The 14,108-nt window shown below is 49.5% G+C and overlaps 1 protein-coding gene across 2 annotated transcripts in view; it reads right to left on the bottom strand.

The window, feature by feature from the left end:
• Window positions 1-882: 882 nt before the first annotated feature.
• Window positions 883-14,108, bottom strand: part of SARNP (SAP domain containing ribonucleoprotein) — a 44,645-nt gene continuing 31,419 nt past the window's right edge. For both annotated transcript variants that reach the window (XM_074980221.1, XM_074980222.1), the window contains 2 exons: window positions 4,961-5,050; window positions 883-3,125 (listed from right to left, as the gene is read on the bottom strand). In XM_074980221.1, coding sequence (XP_074836322.1) covers window positions 3,084-3,125; window positions 4,961-5,050 — 132 coding nt within the window. In that variant the 3' untranslated portion in view covers window positions 883-3,083. The remainder of the gene's footprint in view (window positions 3,126-4,960; window positions 5,051-14,108) is intronic.

Here is a 14,108-nt window from a genome sequence, read left to right as displayed (position 1 = left end):
GCAAGGCCCTCTACCTTCTGTGGCCTGCAGAAAGGGGACCCCACTTACCGGGGTGGCGGGCAGGAGAATAATGAGCATTACCAGCATCTGCAGTACCGTCACGCAGCTGATCACTTTCACCACCTGGAGAGCTTACAAAGCAGTAGAAAGTGACCAAAATAAAGCAGCCAAGAACACCAAAGGGCACCTGCACTTTCCAAGGAGACCCAGGGCGACCATTAGAACAGAGTGCATCACGTTTCTTAGCCCCAAACAATAAGGAACGGAGGAGGTGTGGGCCCTCTGTGCACAGCAGCCTGCCTGTGCTAGCTGCTTTACAGGACAATCAAGAGCAGAGTCCCTATTGCAAAGAGCTTGCAGCATTAACAGGCTCAGACAGGGAAGAGAAATTCCGTATCCAAGTGAAACTAGAGGGCAGAAGGGGCTCAGTGGTCGGCTTTGCCCAGGGTGCCAGGGATGGCATCACTAAGTCCTTGGAAAGTATCTGGGATCTTTCACAACCACAAGTGCTCAGGCCACCCAGGTTTACTTGAAGGCAGGGCACAGGGCGCCCCAGGAAGTTAAACACCGGGGAGAATGGCTGTAAAGCACATTTTGATCTGGCCTCAGAGTTGATGGACACTGCGCATGGGTGTAAATGCAGAGCCAGGGAGAATCCAGCCCCACGGAGCTCTGGCTCCTTGCTAGTACTGCCCAACCCTAGCACCGCTCAAGAACCACTTTCACATCACAAACCAGCTCAGCAGATATGGGGATTGCCTTGAAGCCGTTTTATTATGAAACCAAGAGTGAAATGCCGCGTTTGTCCTGGCACACGAACAATTCCAATAACCAGCGAAAAGTCATGAGCAGACTAGAAAATACATATTACAAAATCCGACATACAAAAAATCAGAACAAGGTTATTTATTAAATCTGTAAGGGGTGGGGGCTTTGGGCCATTCTACCAGTGACACCCCAAGACACACTATGCAACCTGGAACCTAGAGCTGTTGGGCAAGCAAACCAGCCTGATACTGCTTAGAATCACTGGGGCACACAGGGGAGACTGCAGCCTGCGAGCACGTGGTGTAGAGCACCAGCAACATGAGCACATTGCCTTTCAGAGTCAGGCCGCCGCCTTTGCCCAGCCCATTGTGCTCATGCAGCTGCTGCTCTCCATGAACAGAGTGTGCCCAGTGCGAACATCCCTCCAACAGAGGACCTGGGTAGAAGCACCAATCCCTGGATGCAAAGCTCGGAAGCCGAGGTGCATTCCAACCAAAAGGGACATTTAAAAGCAAAGCTCAAGCAAGGGGCAATCTGGGCCAGCTGCTATTTTTCTGGGGGCCTTGCTATGAGTTTAAGGGTGAAAAAGGTACATAAGACATTAGAGCACAAGGAAGACATCTCTGTTGAGCAAATGAGGAAAGGCACCATCTGGCCGCCCTCTTTACTGAGCCACATACCTACCAAACTCAGTCTTAGGCCAAAGCCTGAGACAAGAGCCCTCCAGCATTAACTAAGCCTCATGCTCCAGCTACACACGTTACCAAGGAGAACAGATTCCTACAGCTCCCTTGGAACAGAAGGTGCCATTTGACAGGCTACCTGGGGAAAAGGTGTGTAACAAGCAGCAGCCACGCTGTGTTTCACTCCTGCCCCAAGCACGGCCTTCAGCCTGAAAAAGCGATGATGCAGAGAAGACAGAGGAGTTACTCTGACAGGAGGAGATTTGCCTCCACTCAGATGCAGGATTGGTTTCTTGCAGTGCCCTCCCAAGCCAGGCCTTCTGAGAGCAGGGCTGTGAGGGGCACAGGAAGCAAGGCTGGCTTGACGGCATGAGAGGTGTTAGCAAACCTGACTGAGCTAGCCTACACGTCAGACCAGAACACCAGATCCAGCCTGTGAACAAACACTGGGCAAAGGAATTCTTCTGACAGGCAAGAGAAGTCTCTCATTAGCATTGATACGACATGCCACAAGCCCTAGAAAAGCCCCTAGAGGCACGCGAAGGGCAGCAGACTGAGCAGGTTTCATTTGTAAATATTCTCGTATTTCCCTTTTCTTATTCCAGGGCTTTGGCCTTGATTTGCTGCCAATCACCAGCTCCTGTTCCAACCTGTTCCCTCCTAGATCAGCCCAGGGAGCAGAGGAAGAGTCTAATATACATGGTGGCTAGTAAAGTTTAAAGCCAATCTGAGACAAGAGGTACTACTAAGGTTTTTAGCAGTACAGTGCACTATACTAGAGGCCCTTCCCCAGCCAGCGAGCTGGCAAACCTGCTATCTCAAGCTGGGAGGGGTCACCCAAGCAGTAGCTGATGATCCAAAGCCAAACTTCAGGAGAGTTGGGTGGTGCACGCCAGCTGAAGCGCATTTTAGCCAGGCTGTCGGTGTGCATGCCATGATACAGCCAAAGCAAGAGTGATTTCTTCTGGGGGAAGGAGAGAGAGAATGGTTTCTGTGCCCCGGGGCAGCCCACTAAGAGAGACTATGATGAATCAGCAATGTTTGAATAAAAGGGAGGCTCCAGGTAGTTCCTGCTTTAAGCAGCACGTCCTGCCTCTCAACTCCAGGGTTCAACTCCCCAGGGCACAGCAAGGAAGGCAAACCTTCTCCATCTTCATCCCTGAATGGAATCTTCCCCTCCTCACCCTACGTCTGGTAGACACTTGGCCACTCCAGTTCTTCTTCCCCACTACCTAGGTCATAGCCTGAGGGCTCAATCCATCCCTGCACCATGTGGGCATTTATGTCCACACCCGATGGGTGTAATACTTCTAATTTTGAAGCGGTGGGATCACACCCCTACTCCGCTCTGCTGTAAATACCCATTCAAGTGGCATGGGAATGGAGAACCAGGCACTGGGATTTCTAACCACTGCAGTCACAAGAAGAACATTTCTGCACTTTGCGCTGGATATTTTCCAACTTCATAACTGAAAAAAATAAGCAGCACAAATGTACAGCTCTCAGGGATTCTCTAAGTCCTTTGTGGGGAAGAGGGCCTACACTCCTTACTAATGCTCCTGCGGGTGTGAGTGAGAAGGAGGGGGAGCTGCCACCCAAACCCAAACTGGGAAAGCCTAAAACTAACAACCATCAGACAAGCCCAAAGCGTTCTGCTCTTTTCCTCTTCTTTGCCTGCAAAAGAGATTGAAAAGAAATCAAAACCGAAAAGAAGCATTCACAAATAGACCCCCCTCCCTGCCCCTGCAGCTGGATAAAAAGCAAAAAGACACACAGTGGTAGAAAATGATGGTAGTGCCTGCTTAACCTAGCCCGGTCCCAATACGGGTTCACCAGGTTAGTTTGAGAGGTTACTCGGTATTGATGTTTGGCAAGGAGCTGCAAGATTTCAGTCTAGCATTTGACCAAACAGAGCCTGAAATCAAGTTACAAAGCATATGGTGCCCAAGATACAGTGCTGCTGAAATCCCTTCACCTCCCTGGCAATGTGCTACAAAAGGGAACAATGCCGACTTGAGAGGCCTGGAAACCCTTCCAGGCAATGAGGAGGTGGGAAATTTAAAAGGGCAAAGGGTTAACACTCTTCCATTCATGGAAAAGGTGAGAGGGACACACCAAACTGCATTAACTATTCTATTGCGTCTCTGAGATATGCCTTTAACTCGATACACGAGGGGCATATAAATCTTAATTTTTAGCAGGATAAATAGCTGGGGGCAACAGAAGCCCGAACCAAGACTCTCCAGGGGAAAGGTGCATTTGAGTGCACACAATACTAGTAAAAAGACCTTTTTGTTCCAAGCAGAATCAGTAAGTGACCTAACAGAAAAACATGGAATCCCCCCGCCCCAGCAACCCCCTCCACTCAGACTGAACAGGGGCTCCTTCTCTGGTGCCGCTCGCAGGAGGCGGGGAATGCCACGCACCATTTCATTCAAGGGGAGCATTTATCAAAAAGCTAAAAACAACAAACAAAAAAAGCCCCTAAGCTCCACCTGAATTGCTGAGATCACTCTTCAGAGCCAAACAAAAAACCACTTCTTGTACGCTGACTCCAGCAGCCATCTGGTTAAGCAGCTTCTGAGACCTCACCAAGCTCACCCTCCCGCAACCTTTGCTATTTGATTTTTAAAATTAAAATGCACACCCCACAGCACCTCTGTGGACACTGATGGGGGCTCAGCTCTCACGGACTTATGCTAGAGTATTATATATGCAGCACCATGTGGTACTCAACAAACAGGAACATAGGAACTACCATGCCACAGACCCAGGCCCCATCTCTGGTGCAGGGTGCCACACAGAAAGGCAGGAATTCCCAGAAGTAAAATGGTAAGTCACTGCCTTGTGCAGGCTGCAAATTAAAAATTAGGCCAAAGGCATTAAGAGCAGCAAAGAGGTGACAGAATAAAGAGCAAAAGATGGAAGAGAGAAAAGTGTGGTCAGTTCTCCACCCTTCCTCCTCCCTCGCCTGTTGTGAAATTTACATGGACTTTATGATGAAAGGAGTGTGGCAAGTTGCAAGTTCAAGGGCTTCCAGGATACAGGGTGCGGCAAGGAGGGATGCCACAGGGAGGTGGTCTTTTAGGCCACATAACGCATAAAGGGAACAGTGTGGAAGAAACTGGAGAAGTGTTGATGCAAATTTTCTGCAGGCATCTGTATTAATCTAAAAGATCAGCCACATCAGGCAGCGACGGCTACATCTTGTAGCTTGGGCAAGCTCCACTGGCGGGGGGAAGGGGGCATGGAGGGGTCCAAAGGTATGCAACCCAAAGAGGCAGATGCTCATCACCAAGGTAAAGAAGAGAATTTCTCTTGTCATTACCATCACTGGGTATCCAAAGGACCTGAACACCCGTATTTGCACAAGGACCAGTAGGAGTACATACAGTGCCGTCTTCAGGGACTGTCAACTCTCCGAACAAGTTGGTATGGGAAGTGCTCAGCTGCCCCTGCCCCCAAGCTTCTTAACACACATTTCTCAGCTTGCAGGTTTGGCATTTTACCTCTGTGTCCTCTGTGGCTGCAGCCCCAGCTGAACTAGTTACAATGCCAAACCGCTCCTTCCTCCTCTTCAGCTTCTCATCATCCTCGCTCTGCACAGTTTAAAAAAAAAAAAAAAAAAAAGAGATGATTTAGTTTGCCAGACAGGCCTTCAAGAATCACCAGCAGCTGATCAGGGTCCTTTCCTTGCTCCCAAATCTTGCTGGTTTTAGCTCAGTGCCAGCTGCCAGAAAAGATGAACTGCAAGATGATTTAGGGGTGCACATGAGTCGGTGCACGGAGCTGAACATACGTGTTAGCAGGCATGATCATGCTGGGCACAGTCAGGTACACAGCCCACAAGGGATTTATTGAACAGGTGCCAGAAAAGCAGCTCCGGAGGAGCATTTATGATAAATAGGTCTCCATGTCAAACCTTCTCTTCCTCCATGGTAACCAAGGAAAAGCAACACTTACTTCTCTGACATATGGGGTGAAGTTTCTGGAGTCTGTGGGATTAATGACTAAAGCTAACTAACCTGTCACCTTGCACCTGCCAAACCTTCCAACCGCTCTATTTCTTCCACTTTAAATGTCTTTAACCTCCACCTGTCCTCACCCTAATGGGTCAAGTCAAAGAAGAGCTGACCATTACAGTGAGGTAAGGCGTGGTGCAGTGTAGAGGAGAGAGAAAGGGAAAGGAATTCAGCTGCAGAGGCATCACAGTAATTGGAGACAAAGAAATCCCAGTCTGTCATTTACCAAGGCTCTTTGTTGAGGAAGGAATATGGACACTGAGCATTTTTATTTCCAACTGAGTAAATGAAGGGTGCTGGACTGGTTAAACAGACACACTTGCAAGGCTGCCAAAGTAGTATGATAACCTGGGCAGCGGTCATCTAAGTGTCTCACCAACGAGGCCCAACTCTGACAGGGAGGGTCCCTGCTTAAGTTCTCCCTTACTGACCCGATTCAGTCTTTGGCCTCAGTAATAACACCCCTACCTCATTTCATGCAGGCCACTGACCAGCAGAGTGGGGCTGGATTTCCACTAGGAAACCTTTGCATCCCTATCACCAACCCAAGTGTAGGCCCAACAGTGAGGATTTAAAAGCTCTAACAACATTAAAATTAAAATGTTTCCACAATGAAGCACTCCAAAAGAAATGCTTTAAAATCTGCCCCATCACGTTAGCAGCAGCAAGGGAATGTTCTCTAGGAGCAGAAAGCATAGCTGGCTGCTCCTGCGGGGTGACTGCAAAATACAGAACAGCTGAAACGCTTTTCAGCAGCTCCAGTGAAACTAGCAGCAAAAAGGAAAAACCCAATTCCTGTTGAGGACGGATGGTCGGAAGCATCATCTTTAACATCCAGCTGCCCGCTGTGTCTTTTCCGCTCATTTGGAAATTAATGGACATGGTCAACATGAAACGGAAGGTGCACTCTCACAAGAATGCACAGATTGGGTCAGACCAGTGGGCCACCTAGCCTTGAGTATCCTGTTGGACAGTGATCAGCCCCAGAGGGAATCAACAGAGCATGGCAATTGTAAGTGATCCTGCCTGTCAGCCTGTCAGGATTCTGACAGTTGGAGGCTTGGAAACCTCTGGGCCATGGGGTTGCATCCCAGAGCATCTCAGCTGACAGCAGTTGGTGAACTTAGCCTCCATGACCTGTTCCAAATTCTTTTTTTTTTTTTTTAGCCTAATTATATGTTTGGCCTTCACAACATCCCCGGCACCAAGTCCCACAGGCTGACCATGTGCAGTGTAGAGCAGCAGTTCCATTTGTTTGTTTTACAGCTGCTGCCTATTAATGTCATTGGGTGACCCCAGGTTCACGTGTAAGGTGAAGGGGGTAACTAATACATTCACTTTTTCCACATCATTCATGATTTTATGGGCTATCCTGGCCCCCTCCTTGCTCATCTCTTCTCCAAGCCGAACAAAGCCTGTCTTTAGTCTCATACTTGATTCTGCCGTGAAATACCACACTTGCAACATCCCATCTCTCACTGTAGGAGTGGACTAGCTTAATGCCAGCCACAGCCAAGAGAAGCCAGGCGAGCACTGCAGACCCTGAGTGCATACATTGTGTAAATAGCTTCTGGTCCTGCCCCAATGTGACAGACCCTGAGTTCCAAGGACTCGCTGCACTAGTGCTCAAGCTTCCCCTGGACACTTCATGGAGAATGATGGTCTCTACATTTTTGCCACAAGACCCCTCCAGCCGCTTCACCAGGGAACTGTGGGTTACTGAAAAGTCTCTCGTAAGTTCACTAGTGACCTCTTTTGTTCTTTCCAAGGGTGATTTTATGGCTAATGTTAAGTTATTTTATTATTCTTTCCAACAATCAATTTCTTGCACTGTCTAATCCCCCATTTAGGCAGGTGCCAACCAACCCAGAGGGGTGGTTGCTGCTATCGCTGAGCACAGCGTTCTTAAGCCGAGGCAGAGTTCTCGCTGCAAGGCAGCGCTCCAGTCCAACAGAGGAATCCTAAAAATCCCTCCAAGGCTCAGTCTAGACACCAGCTTAGAATGGCACTGAAGACCCACGGCTCTGCCTCCGGAGGACACTGCAGTATAGAGCCTGTGTACATTGGCACAGCAGAGCAGGCAAATTAGGCAGCACACAGGGTTCTGCCCATTCCACTGCCTACCGAATGAAGGGACAAAGAACCGTAACCCTTTGCACTGACGACAGACCCTGAGCCTCGGTGGTTCTATTGTGTTAATTATATTGAAGCAAATTATGTACATGCGGTCACTGGGCAATTTTGAAAGGTACCTAATGTTAGAGGACATCACCAAAAACAGCCCCCTTAAAACTGGGACTCTAACTCCATCATGGTTAATTCTCAGTGCAGAGTGTCTACATCTGTAACCACACTTACAAGCTTAGGGCTCTTTCCCGAAGCTCATTAGTAAGCACGTCTCCCAATAAGTGAATGGCAGCTCCAGATGAAAAAGACCAGTCCCATAATTCTCTGTAAAATTTGACAGCTGATGCTCCTCCAGGACTACACACGAGAGAGGACTCTCAATATGTCGAGCAGTATTTTTCTACACCCTTAAATATGAAGGCAGCTTTCCTCTGAATTCTTTGCTCCAGCGTCCTTGGATTTATTAGCAACGGTTCAAGAAACAGTGCAGGCAAAATCTGGTTTGCTATCCAATGCCAGGATCTCATTTCTGCAAGCTTCAGGAGGGAGGCCTCATGGAGCTGACTCCATTCTTTCGCTGACATTCACTTTATGCTCCAAACTGTTTCCACAGAGGATGCTTATGATTAGGGTATTTTACTTAGCTCCCCGCTCCTTGAGTGAGAGCTCAGCAGCAGCTCTCTCCTCCTATGGACACAAGACACTTGGCTATCACTGGTAGGCTAACAAGAGCCTATCAACTAAATCAACTAACTGTTTTCTGTAGAGGAAGAGAGTGGAGAGGGCCTGATATACCACACAATTACTGTGCTCCTAGCCATAGGTGCCCCCCACCCCCTTCTCTATTCACGGCACTAGCCACCGCTCCTCTCAAAAGCATTGCCATTTGGCACAACCGCATTAGCGCACAACCGGGTGTCGCACGTTCCAGTTGACTGCTTGCTGTCTGAACAGACGGTTTTACTGAGCTCCCTCAGGATGGCCACAGCCCTGTATTCTGAGAGATACTCCATAGAATCAGAGGCTTTGATTGCCGCAGCCATGATCCACCCACATGCCAGTAATAACCAAGGCCATCATTACCCTCTTTGAGCCTAAACGCATCCATTTTCAACTGATTAATTTCTAGCATCACCTCTTCCAGGCTTCACTTCTCCAGCTTTCCCAGCCAAGGCTGTCCTCCTACCTTGCCACCCTCCTCCAATTCCTCCTCTGTCCCTGGTCACAAAGCATCTCCCAGGTCCTTGCCCCCTCCCAACACCACTTGTCCCATTTTACAGCTTGGAGAGCGTGACCGGACAGAGGCACTCAAAGGCATTCATTTGCCACAGGCAGAGGAGCCACCCTTGTGATGGCACAAACAAGAGATGAAACAACCAACCACCACTACAGCGGGGGCCTGGCACGCCTCACTGGAGGTGCAGCTTCCACCAGCCAGCAGGCGTCCCAAGGAAAGGTGTTTTGCCGTAATGGAAAGGCACACCCTCAGGAGGAGGACGCAGAAGAGCCCACTGCCTCCAGCTAGCAGGAACAGTAGATAGGTAACAAGTAACTTCTCGCTCCCATTGCTCCATTTTGCTAAACTGATGTCTGCCAGCCAAGCAGAGGAAACCAAGTGGATGCTCACAAGAGAAGATCCATTTAAATGCAGGCTTGCAAAACAGACCGCATGACATCACCGGTGCTGTAGCCAATTTTTATGACAAAAGTGACACTTGACACACACCACCAGGGAGCAGCTGGACAGCCTTCGTTACAGCAGTATCTTACACCAATGACACTACAGCAACTGGCTCAACATCAGTAATTCGAACATCGTCATGCCTGGAAGGATGCACTCGTTTCTCCCTGGGCTCTTCGGACTCCTCCCCGAGAAGGAATTACTGCAAATAAAACTGCTACTTTCTTCTCTTTTTGTTCCAGGATTCCCCTTACCCCGTGAGCCCCCACAGATACGCCATGCTTTTAGTCTCCCCAAAAGCCTCCTGAGCCCCTGACTACAAACAACCATTTAAAGCTTCTGTTGCTAGGGCCTGGGGCTCTGTTCTCAACAGGACCATTTTCTCCTTTCTTATGTGTGACCCCCGCCCAGCACAGAGTAACACCGTGCCTCACCAGGCGCCGCACTTCAGCATTCTGGCGTCTGGGTGAGCTGGGATCACTCACCCTGCCTCCAAAGAACTTTTAGACAAGGCTCATAAAGGACCAGAGAAAGGAAAAGTTATTCCCATCTTGCAGCTGGGGAATGGGGGGCAGGCCGACCAAGAGACCCAAGAAGCCTGTGGCAGAGCAGGGAACTGACACCAGTTTTCCTGTGTCTCAATCCAGGAGGCTAAGTGCAAGCACATCACACCTCCTTCATCCCTAGAATGGCAGTTGTGAAGCTTTGTATCTATGAAACCACCAAGAGCAGGATCCCAGGACCTGCAGAACACCCCTCCGGAGAAGCATAATCTACACACAAGCGCGCACGCTGGGAGAAAAATCCCACTCAGCTGGCTCCTCTAACTATCACCGCCCAGGCATGGAGATTGGCCCAGGGGACCAAAGTGCTCTTAGAACCCTGCTGGTCGGGGAAGTGCCCCCACACAACCCAGAAGTAACAGCAGCACTGTGTCTTTAAAAGGATGCAAGGGAGTGTCTCTAGGGGAACTGCTCTGAGCAGCAGGTTATTTATTTTCCCGGTAACCCCTCCACCCCAACTGTGGCCCTGAAGGGAAAGAGTAGAACACTCTCACTAAATCAACACTGTTCTAATGATCTTGCTCACTTGACCCCCTGGCACGACAGTGTCAGATGCAAATGCGCTTACAATAAACTTCACTCCATCCTGGGCTCCTCACTGACAGGTTGTGATTCATGGGGTGCTGAAACCCATCTGAGGAAAATTACCTCTATCAAAACACAGCTCTCTCTGCATTTATCAAGCCCTGGGGCCAGCTGGAGTATGCAACTGGGCGCATGGGCACCAGCAGGGAAAGCTGACCTTTTCAACAGCATCAGGCGAATCTCACCTTCCTGTGACAAAGGCTGCTGCCTCTGCACTCGCACTGGGGGACGGGGAGGGCTTTCCAGGAAGGACCAGGGGCCGAGAGGTAACCCTTCTTGCAGTGCAATGGGAGTGGGGACGTGTGCAGGGTCTTGGACATGCTTATACCCCTCCTGCTACTGTACTGTACCTAGCAGCAGCCTCTTCCTTCAGTCTAGTCCTGTCCTGCCCCGTGACCCACAGGGCCACCATCTCACAGCTCATTTCAGCACAACTGTCACTAAGAACGTCCCTCCTCCCATGCTAGCTCATTCAAGAGTTTGGCTCTTGCTTTATCAAGTGCCAGCAAGTGAACTGTCACTGATCCTTCACGTGAGCCCTGAGGCCTGCACCACGCTGGATACCCTCCATGCTGAGTGACTGCATTGGCAGTAGCGGGAGCCCTCCACAGCTCCGGGCAGAAGCAGATCGTTGGATCTGAAGGAGGGTTACATCTATAGACTGGGAGCCCTGCAGGACAGGGACTGAAACATCTTTCATGGAAGGTACCCACTGAGCACATGGCGCTGTCCAGTGACCGAAAGGGACTGACCCAAGCTGCAGTGAGCGCTGCACTCTGGGAGCACCAGAAAAGGGATAGTCCAGAGCGGGACAAGATGACCAAGTGCTGTCACACCCCCGAGCCATCCCTAAAAGGCTCTGTTTATGGCAGGCAGGCAAACAGGCCAGCAGCAGCCTTAGCCTGAAGCAATGCTGACACAATGGGGGTAGCATGGGCAAGCCCAGCTGAAGAGGACCAACAAGCAGGTGCTGCCAGCACAGCTCTAGATTTTAGAAATTAACTAATCCCAAATTCATCTGGCCTTTATTTTGTACCTCGTTTATTCCCAGAGGATAAAAGGGCCCTTTTAAAAATCCACTTACTCCCCTCACCCCAGGGTGGGCAAGTTGCCAGTTCCAGAGCTGGAAGGGTGAATGCCAAAATGCATTAAGGTTTTGGTTTCCATGGTGCATGGAGCAAGCTCTGGTACTAACCTCACCCCTGCAAGCAGAACTGAATTTTAACTTGGGGGTGGGGGTGGGCTTTTTAAACAACACGCCAGAGCTCCCTGTAACAATGGCGGCTCTCAGCAGCATGACAACAGGAGAAGCCTTGTTCTTTCTCTCAGCCAAAGCAGGGCAGCTCCAACTGGTCCCAGTACAAGTGAAAACTCTTGGTGTCCTCTACGCTGGGGCTGCAGGGCCACATCAGCTGCAGCATCGCTCCCAGGCACTAAGGCTATGACTTCTCTACAGGTGGTGCAGCTACCCCACAGGGGTTCTTGAGTAGAGACCTGTGCTGCAGCAATGGGCGAGGGGCTCGGTCACTGGGGTAAATCCACACCTTCAAGAGGGAGCAGCTACTTCAGTGGAAGAATGCTTCCCTCAGACTAGTTGTTTCTATACATGGGCTTGTGACAGCTTAACATCATCTCTCAAGGGTGGAACTTTTCCCGCCCCCAAATAACAAAGCCAGGAGCTGACTGAAGTGTTAGGCAGAGATCAGGCTTAGTGCTCTAACAGAGTGTTTCTCAAGGACCGACTCATGGACCAGTGCCGGTCCCCGTGATCTCCCTGACTCAACGTAGGAAGGCAGCAAGTGAGCTCCTGGTATCAAAAAGGTTGAGGAAATTGGTCTAAAACAATCTTGAGTGATAAGAGGACTGTGAACAGGGCCAATCACTGCAAACAGAGAAGGGGCGTGTCTGAAGGGACAGTAAGATGAGAACAGAGTCACAATTCTCCCTGCGTTTAGCCCTCCATACTCAAGACACACAAGCAAGCGAGAGCAGCAGCTCCCAATCCTCAGCTGTTTTGATTTCATGGCACTGGTCTTGTTGCAGGTGCTGTGGAATGGCATCTAGAAGCAGTGGCACAGGGCTCTCTACAAATAAGACAGACAAATGGATGTGAAACCAGGAGCAGAAAGGGGACAAGCCTTGGGCTCAGGCTCAAAGGAAATGGAAGTGGTAGGGAACGGGTTATACTCTGAAGAACTTTGCAATATTCTAATCTCACCTACGACAGCGGGCAGCAGACCACGAATGGTCCAAGTGGCACGTAATCTTGGGTTCATACGAGATTCACCACTAACCCTGGACCTTACAGACAAGAAACCATAGTGCAATACAACACACTGCTGAAAGCCAAGCCTCACACTATTGTATGGTCAAGATGCCTTCTCCATAGATTAAGTCCCCTGGGGAAAAGGAGTCTGAATTTCCAGAACAATGGAGAGGAATTCTAATTATGAATGTAGAGATACAGACCAACCTCCAGAACCCCATCCTTGGCGCTTTCGTGCTGAGCACATGGGGAGGGTGTATATATAAAAATGGACCCTTCTGGTCATCCGCTCTCCTGTATCGTGCTGCAGCATGACGGATGGCAGGATGAAAAGCAGAGCCTCGAGGCTTTCAGGCGATGGTAGATTAATGATGACATGGCCTTGACCTCCAAAAGGTAAAGGTTATGAAACACTGAAGGGTAACTGGGCTTCCAATTTCATACCCAGAGGGTGACTGACAGCAACCGATGGTTTTATTCTCAGAAACACTCCAATCTGGGGCGCGCAGCTGTCACCCACCACCTTTTTGAAATTCATCTCAACGTATTTATACCTCCTGGCTCTTTTGCTTTGCAGGCTCCATTCAAGAGTTTCCGAGCCCTGTGGAGTTCATAAACTAACGTACATCAGCAAACATTTAGCAAGGGCTGTGAAACAATTGGAAGTTCCGGGATTTCTATAAACACTCCTCATGTGGTTTACCCTTCAATTTGCATCCCCCAAATTGCCTGACACACAGAGGTCACTGTGCAAGACCTTAGTTTCATACTATACAGACACTGCGAACTCTCTTATAGGAGCAACCAAGGAGTTGTTGACTTTAGACACTCCACGTCCCCACCCCCATTGCAGGCCCCATAAAAGATCTACAAATACCTGGCTATTGTCAAGCTGTCCATTGCAACCAAAGTCACAGTTACAGGGAGACCTGTACTGAGATTGAGACTGTCCTAGCATTGGTTGTGAATTCTTGCTCAGCCTACAAAGGAGTACATTCACCTTTTCAACTCCCTTTATAGCAGAAAGGGCTATTCATGAAAGGTTTCTCTCCTGGCCTACTGAGAAGGGCTGCTCTTCTGTATCACCCTTCCTCCCAGGCTGAAGTGGGGGACATTTATGGTTTATATACAGTAACATATGACGTACACTGAAGGATCTCGTAGCACTTCATCAGCATTCTTCTGGCACATCCCCAAGGGAAGTGGGCATGATCCTCAGCTTGCCAATGGCTCACTCAAGATTCCCCCTCCCTGCCCCACCCTCACACATCAGTGACAGAAGATCCAGCACTAAGAACTGGCCATCTGTTTCACTGATGCAGCCTTAGCTGGCTTCTCTCATTGGGGGAAGCTTCCTGACCCACCTACTGTCTTGGAAAGGTCCCATAAATTTGCTTTAAGGCCTAAGAATTT

This window comes from Carettochelys insculpta, chromosome 29, assembly GCF_033958435.1.
Source record: "Carettochelys insculpta isolate YL-2023 chromosome 29, ASM3395843v1, whole genome shotgun sequence".
NCBI lineage: Eukaryota > Metazoa > Chordata > Testudines > Carettochelyidae > Carettochelys > Carettochelys insculpta.
The sequence above is the reverse complement of the archived record's forward strand: the minus strand, read 5'-3'. Positions and strand labels throughout refer to the sequence as shown.